Source organism: Phaseolus vulgaris, chromosome 8 (assembly GCF_051622355.1).
Source record: "Phaseolus vulgaris cultivar YP4 chromosome 8, ASM5162235v1, whole genome shotgun sequence".
Classification (NCBI taxonomy): Eukaryota; Viridiplantae; Streptophyta; class Magnoliopsida; order Fabales; family Fabaceae; genus Phaseolus; species Phaseolus vulgaris.
The window spans coordinates 707,121-715,882 of record NC_143505.1 but is presented as its reverse complement, the minus strand read 5'-3'; the positions used below and the strand labels follow the sequence as shown (position 1 = coordinate 715,882).

Sequence of the window (8,762 nt, the reverse complement as noted above, 5' to 3'; positions counted from 1 at the left end):
TAAAGCACTAATTAAGACAACATCCACAAATGTTTTTCAATGCCTTATTCTGTGTTATGCTGTTAGTACCATATCTTAACGGATTTTACGCAAGTTTCTTGAACTCAATTTGCTAAAGATTTCGTAGCATCATAGGCTCTAAACCTTGGATAGATGCCCAGAGTGATGTGAATTAAAAGAGAGAATTTGTTGAAAGTTTATTTTGCAGCTTAAAGGAAGAAGTATGACACACTCAGCTAAGGTAATAATAGACTATGGCACCCTCCAGATAGATCAAATACCTGATTGTGTTTTATTTAAAAAGGACACCAAAATTACTGTAAACATTATCTTTGTCCCAACTCATCTAAAATTGATTTCCCTAAATATAAATTTCAGTGTTAAGGATTCTGTCCCATTTGTAGATGAAACATCTCCTAAAACCATTGGAGAGCCAAGCACCAACTTCTTGCCATCAACCATACTATTCATTGGATAGGGAGACTCATTTTTCAAACTACATAAACACTCATTTTCTTTTAAACAGATTATTACCTAACTATCAGTGAAAGCAAGAGATATTTCATATATTTTTATTTTTGTTTCCATAAAGTTTTTCTTCTGTCAATTCATTTTATCTTTCTTTTCAAATTCAAATATTTTAAAGGTTGTTAATTACAGTCCATATAAACATATCAAAGGTGCAGTCAAGTTTTTTTTCTCTGCACAATTAGACTGTTATATTCAAACTCAATTTTAATTTTCAGTTTTTAAGAAGTAACCCTCTTTTTTATAAAATGATAGTTACTCCATATTTAATTCTATTCTTTTTCCATAAATCTCAATTGCCTATTCATTGCAAGGCCGTTTGGACCACCTTGTGACAGATATAAGGTGCCTAGAAAATTCATGAGTCCAATTCAAGACATGAGTTGGTCACATTTTTATTGAAATGAAATGAAATCCTCGTTGCTTTGGTATAAGCAGGTGTCCTCTATACACCATGACCCTCTTTTGTGGCAGGTTTGGTCATGGCTTTGGTGATGACATGAGTAAGAATCCCAATGGGGCAAAAGAACAAGCAAAAAGAAACCGAATGCCGAGTTTCAATCTGATTCTTCAGTCCATCTTGAAAGACATGTCTGAATTCATAACCAGAAATAGCATTAGACAAATAAGCAAAGAATGAGAAACCAAGAGAAAGATAAAATGCACGACCTTGCAGCAAAAAGATCAACAACCAACAGGTGAATCCAGGCAGAGGCCAAAGTCATCTCACTGGAGAACATTCTTGCTATACCAGGCAGCTGCATCAAGTATTTACAGTTATCAGTTTGATAGAAGAACTCTTTTGGGAAGAAAACTTTCATTGCTCAATGCATTCACACACACCTCTGGTAGCAAGTATTTACTTGCAAAAATCAATCGAACTGTCTCAGGGGTCCAAGAAAGGTACAATAAATATGCATAAAGAATCCCAAGCACTACATATGGTAGACTACTGTCCATTGACTTCTTGGTCTGCATTTTTGCACTTAAGATGAATCAGAAAAGACATGAAGTATGAAATCAGAAACCCAATAAAAGTTTACCGGAAAGAAGAATATCCAAATTCCCCACAAAGATTATTTACTACTACAGAAAAAGGGTCCAAGTTTACTTTTGGTGGGGAGAGGGACATAATTATATATATATGTAAATGATTTTTGCATGTTTAACTAAACAGACATGTAATAAAGCAAACATGTTGCCAATAAATCGGGTCATAAATTTTCTCTAATGCAGTTAGAAACATACTAGAACAGAATTTGGAGCTAGAACCATAAGTGTGTAAAATGGAAGCACGGCCACAGTTCCAGCTGTAAATGCAGTGCTTGCAAGTTGAGATCCTATGAAGCCTGAAAAATAAAGGTATTAAAGTGAGTATCAGGAAAAAATATACTGACGAAAGAATTACTCATTGCAATTGCTTTTACAGTAAAATAGTAAAATATCAACCTTTAAAAGCAAAACTTTAAACCCAACCAGAATGAATGTAATGATCGTAAGAAATTTATACTACATTTGTTAGTCAATTTCCCCCTTCCTGGGGTAACGAGAGAAAGGTAAATAAGGTAACTCCTTTGTTGTGGAATCAAGACACAAACTACACAAAAGAAACTTGCAAGATTGGAGCAGGTATAGCTAAATAGCTTCTGTGAAACCTGATGCCTTGCATACCTTTCCAAGAAATTGAAAATCTGCTTCAAGAGCAGAACTAATAGCAAGATCTAAATTTTAATCAGAGCATAATCAACTGCCAAGCATGTTAGAACAAGCTGTTCAGATTCGATATTATTGAGTTTTCTGCCCAAACAAAATGACTTCTTTGAGGCTATCAAATTCAAAGTTAGATTATGCTACAAAATAACAAAAAACTAGAAACCCCAACAGCACAGATAGCTGAAATCGACATCCTCGTGAAAATGTGGAAGACTAAAGCAGAAGGAACAACTTAAAATCAATAACTGGTTCCTAAAAATTTCAAAAAATAAAGCCGAGCAACTTAGTTAAGGTTAAACTAAGAACAACACAGGGTGAAGTCATGCAGACAATGTATAGATATTTATAGATCTCAGTAGTTTCAATGTGCGTGTATGTCATACAGTAATTTAAGTTATAGATATACTGACACAAGAAGTAAGCTAATTTGTGCTCTTTTTTGAGATGAACAATAGTAATTCAGTAATAAGACGAATCCAACAGTTTTTAATAAGAACCAAAATATATGAATGAAGAAACAGCTTGCACCGATGATATTTATATAAATCAGAATGCAGTGAAATTTTCCAGGGTCAAAATGAGCAACTTTAGAGCAAAGAGGCCTATTACAAAACCTCCAATTTCACCTGTAAGTTGCTTAGAGACACGGAAAAGTGCCACCACATGCAAATTCAAAATACCAGAGACTTCAATTGGTTCTTAAATGAGTTTGAATAGAGAAGATTTAGTGTGAGAGGATTACATGAAGCTTGCATTCGACCCCTTTTTGGATAAGGAAGCAATCCTGTAGCATTTGGTTTCACAACAATTTTGGATCCTCCTATGAAACTCCAATCTCCACTTAAGTTGACCCTTGGTAAATTTCCCTGCAACCTTCCACTCCCTGCAATGTGACTGTTACAAAGTTCAGCCTCATTACTTCTGAAAGAGAAGCCAAAATTTTGCCCCTTCCCAACAGAACCACAAGGTTTTATAGCCTGCCAAAATGAAAGAATTAGAATACCAATCATAAGCATAGTTAATTATCAAGCCCAGAAAATACACCTTATGCTATCCATAAATACGAATAAATCATATTGAACTTTTTTTTGAGTGGAAATAACCAAGTTGTGCAGATTATTTTTTGAATGACAGTTCAACACACAAGAACTCTTTGAACAAACCCATAGAACTGAATGAATTTAGGGTTTTGAAGACAAACAAACTGTTTTTTTAACTCTACTATACCAACAAGCACCTAGTATAGAACCATGCAAAGCAAAACAAACAAACAACCTTGTTATATCTAAAAAAGAAAATTCACAAATGCCCGATTCGTTAGTAAAGCTTAGGTGGTTCAAATCTACGCAAAATGATCACTTTAAGTCTAATATTCAAAGTTTAAAACTTTGGAGTTCAAACGTAGGGAATAAAACTCCAATCTAAAGGGTATGGGGGAATGAGCAGAAGTCCAGAAAAAATAGCTGATAGAGAAAAAGTATGGAATGAGCAAAAAGGTGAAAGAAAAAGTGCATGTGAAATTAGAAAGCAGTAGCAGCAATAGGAAATAAAAGAGAAAGTGTACCTTGAGTGTCAATGGGGAATGGGAAAGGCAAGAAGAGAAAGACATGATTGAAGGAAAAGCAAAAGGGCCAATAAGTGATTCTGCAACAGTGGCCACTTCTTCATATACAACAGTAGTGTGAATGAAGAGTGACCAGATTTGGTAGAAAGAAGAGAAAACTCAGTGGGGCATTGGAGAAAAGTGAGGAACTCAAATAGTTGGAATTGTATGGAAGAGAAGAAGTAAAGGCACTGGAAGTTAACAAAAATTAGTACTGCAATGTTTTTTTTTTCTTATTTCTTTTAACAAGGAAACAAATTTTATCTTAAACACTCTAACATGTTTCTTAAGAAAGTTCACAGATATAATTATATCTGATACTGATATTAGTATGAAAATAGATATAAATATGAAATTTAAAAGAATTTTCTTAAAATAGTCCTCATGTTTGGTTGATAGAATTTTATTTTTTCTTTATTTTAAAATTTGAGGTATAATATACCTATTTTATTAGATTAAGTTATTTATTGCATTAAAGCCATGATTAAATGTATTTAAAGTAAAATCATTTATGGATGAACAAATTATAATTAATTAATATTATTATGTGTTTCATATTCTCCCTCTTCAATACAATTATTCACATTATCTTTAATACGAGTATGATGATCTTTAATTATGGTATGATGCCGTTTATGGAAAAATAATTACTTCAAACTAAGTTTAGTGTAATGCATAACTTTAATTGATATAGACAAATCAATATTAAGTTAATATTTGCCTAAATTTTTAAATTAAGTTTTCAATTTTTTTTATCTAAAATCATACTAATTGATATTTTAACATAATTAAAAAATAGTATAAAAGTGTTGTTTGTCCTTGCACTGTTATGATAAGGAGTAATGTGGATTGAAAATTTGGAGTGACAGTGACGTTCAATCCAAACTTGATTCTCTTTTTTTCTAAAATTGAATAATTTATTTGGTTCTAAATATATATATATATATTATTGATTTTAAGACAGTTTTTAAGTTTAAATAAATTAAGGCAATGTTTTTAAATAAAAAGATATTTTGAATTTCTTTTAATAGTTAATTATTTTTTTCTTAGTTGTCAGATCATATTTTCAGTATAAACATAACTGTTAATTAATCGAAATTCAAATTTATAATAGCGATTGAATTGCTTTAATAATGGTGAAATTGATGAATAATTAATTTGTAATCAATACTATTTATTTCACTATTTATTGTCAACTTTCAATCATCCCTAGAGTTCAATTATTTTATAAACTAATAAAAACCATCTTTTAATACTTTAAATAAATAAAACTAAACAAAATAGTTCCATATCATAATAACGGTTGATTCATAATAACATCGAATTTTAATTTTTCATAATTTATGCTTAATATGATAGTATTTTTAACAAGTATAATGTATTTTATTTTTTAATATATTTATTTAATATATATATATATATATATATAATTTGAAAAAAAAATGTCACGACTTTCTCAATAATTATTATTATAAAATATGAAAAATAAAAATTATTCTTAATAAAGATAATAGGTATAATAAGACCTCATATGTGTTTCTAAACAAAATCATATCTATATACGAAGAAGATTTCAATAATTTGATTACATTTGATCAAAATTTTGTTCAATAGAGTAAATTAATCAATAATATTTATTGTAGCATAATGAAAATATTATACCACAAAACTTGAATATATATATATACACACACAGAGTCATTCCTACTGATTTGTTAATCATAAATATTACGAAATCATAATAAACCACTAATAAAAAAATCTTTTACAGTTTTAAAGTATAATTACTAAGTATATAAATTAATTTCAAAAGATTTAAAAAAAATATTTATTTGGAGAAAAATCCTTTTTATATATCTACAATTAAAATGGTAATATTTTTATTTTAATATATATGATTTGGTTTAAAACCTTTAATACATTGATTCCAAAAAAAATAAAAAATAAAAAACATTCTACATTATAATATTTTTTATTTTCTCAATATACTAACTATATAATATAGTTGTGGATATAGTTTTTAAAGAACTATTATATTTATTACAATAACACATAAAATAGAGATTTAAATTTCAACTTCATAATAGTTGTTTGATATATCTCTATCTATCTAATATTTAACTTATCAATTCATTATTTAAATTTTTTAACAATAACAATTACACTATAATATTTTTATATTAATGTTATTTTAAAATTTATTTTCTGTATTTTTAATTTATTTCTATCCCTATCATACAATTAATGATATATTATGTGAAATTCCTCGAATTATATTTATATTATATATTTCAAAATAAGACTAAAAAAACGAAAATATTTATAAACTCTAACTTAGTTTTCTTAATGTATGTTATAACCCTTTGTTCTATACATTTAAAACAAATAATCATCATAACATATAATAACATAGTTATATATAAGAAAACTAATACTTAATTCTCTATCACGTACAAAACTAAACTTAGAAATAGTAAATATCATGCATTTTTTTTCAGAAATATTATGTGTATTGAGATAAAGTTTCTAATAACAATGAACACAGTGTTAGAGCACATGGTTCATCATTTTTATATCCTTCTGAGAAGGTCAGAATAAAAGTGAAAGCACGTGCCACGTTCCCAAAATCTTCATGCATTAACATATAAACAAAGTGAAGCAAAATCTCATATATCACCACACTTTCTTTCTTCTTTACGCAAAATCCGGGTGTGGCCACACCTTCATCATAACATCACATTTCCTTTACATGAAAATTGAAGTGAATTAGGTTTCAAGAGTTCTTAGTTTGATTTCTATCATTTCACAAATAATATTTACCCTACAACTTTGCACCAGATTACGATTATAACAGGAAAAAAATTATTAAAACTTTTACATCAGTAGTGCAAATAATACATATTAGGTCAAAAACATATTACGATTCGACCAGTGTACAACAATTATCAATTAACCAACTTAATATGTCATTGTAGAATGTATTATTTTACTGTGAGGTCATGAAACATAGGGATATTTTACTCGTTGGTGTCAGTTAGGTGATGTGTGGACTTTTATTGCTTTCGATGGTGTTTTCGAATTAATAGGTTTCGTATTACGTTAATTTGAACTTGTTCAATCTGTTCAATTATGATCTTATAATTAGATCCAATTGTTGTTTTTGTTTCTGCATTCTTATTTATCCACTGGATGAGTCTAATTGATTCTTTACTCTTAGTACTTAGTTTGATGTAACACTTATTTTTTGATTATTTTTTTTTCAAAAAATTCATAATTGGACAATGCTCACTTAAAAGAAAAGATTGAATAATTTTCACATTTATAAATAAAATATCTTTTTACTAAAATGGTTGGGTAGATTTAAGGGAAAAAGTCAAAGGGTTGTGAGTGGGTGAGGTGGAATGCAACTTGAAAGTTTGAGGGTTATGATAAGATAGCACACAACACCACCAAACCAAACCAAACCAATTATCTCACTCTTTGTCTCAAAAAAACACAACTTCGCCACCTTCTTTAACCTTTCACTTTTGTTCCTCTGTTCATGTTTTCAATGTCAGAATCATTACCATATAATATTTTTTTATCACTCTTTCTTTTTCTTTTTTCTTTTATTTATTTTCTATACAAACACTTCATCATTCATTGTATTAGAGTTTAGACACTTGATCTAGCTTTTGCATCAGTTCTAAGTACATTAACCAAACCACGTGTTTTGTTTATGCTTTTGTTATATTAATATAATACAATTTTAAGAAAATAAATAATTTTGTAAAAACGTTTTTAAATAAATTATATGCTATTCCTTTTCAGATAAAAAATCATATAATTATTTTTTAATGTAAAGGTTATACAGTTATCTATTTTTGTTAAATAAAGATTTTATTTATTATATTAAAATATGATGGTATAATTAAAAATTTCCTTTTTTATGTATTTTATCCTTTTTAGTATATCAAATCTCGAAAATCCAACTTCATTTTTATCACCATTCCAATACTTACCATTACAATCACTTAAAAAAAATTTCATCCCAATTTTCAGACACTAAAAATAATCCGTTAGTGATTAAATTAAAAACTATTTTATAACTAAAAAAAAATTAATTTTTATTATTGTTAAATAATTTTAAAATTGGTGTCTAATTAACAACTAAGGTTTTTGCTACCAATTAATTAAAAAAAAAAATTAAGAACTAAATAAAACTAATCTCTTATAAATATATTGATAAATTTATGCATTAAAAATAAAATTAATCAGTTTAAATAGAAAAAACTGTTTCTGTTTTCAAATTTACAGAAACAAAACTTCAATTTTCTTATCAATATTCAATTGATTAAATTAGGTAAAAGAATAAAAATAATATATTTTCTATATTATAATTTTTTGAATAAAAAAATGGTCTATAAGATCTTGTTTGTTTCTAAGCACTGAAAGAGTTAAAAAAAGAAAGACAAACAAAAGTGTAAAAATTGAGAATTGAAAAAAGTAAACAATCAAATTTGCGAATATATTTTTTAAATTTTATTTTACAAATTACTTTCTATATATATATATATAAGTTATTATACTGATCAATCAAATCATTTAGTATATTTTCACTCATTTGTACTTTTTTTTTTCTTTTAAAATGTAAAGAACCTTATTTTTCACTCTTTTCTTTCATTTCCTTATTTTCCAGTTGTTAAAATCCACTCTTTCACTCTCTTTTCTCTGATTTCCTTATTTTCCAGTTGTTAAAATCCACTCATTAGTCTAAAAATACATCAAAATCCAAAAATACACTCTAAGTATTTAATGTAATTATATACTTACAAATTTTATATAAGAAAAAACAATTGATTCTGACATTTGGTAACACGTGATAGTATTGTAATAGAGTTTGTAATTTTAAATTAAAAAGAAACCTAAGAACACAGTG

The 8,762-nt window shown here is 27.7% G+C and overlaps 1 protein-coding gene across 1 annotated transcript; it reads right to left on the bottom strand.

Annotated features, from left to right (window-relative positions):
• Positions 1-746: 746 nt before the first annotated feature.
• ABA4 (abscisic acid (aba)-deficient 4) lies at positions 747-4,057 on the bottom strand. Its single transcript, XM_068633585.2, has 6 exons — positions 3,806-4,057; positions 2,984-3,218; positions 1,777-1,877; positions 1,372-1,500; positions 1,198-1,286; positions 747-1,121 (listed from the first exon to the last, which is right to left on the bottom strand). The coding sequence occupies exons 1-6, from the start codon at positions 3,848-3,850 to the stop codon at positions 974-976; spliced, it is 747 nt and encodes a 248-aa protein (XP_068489686.1). The 5' UTR covers positions 3,851-4,057; the 3' UTR covers positions 747-973.
• Between the last annotated feature and the right edge of the window lie 4,705 nt (positions 4,058-8,762).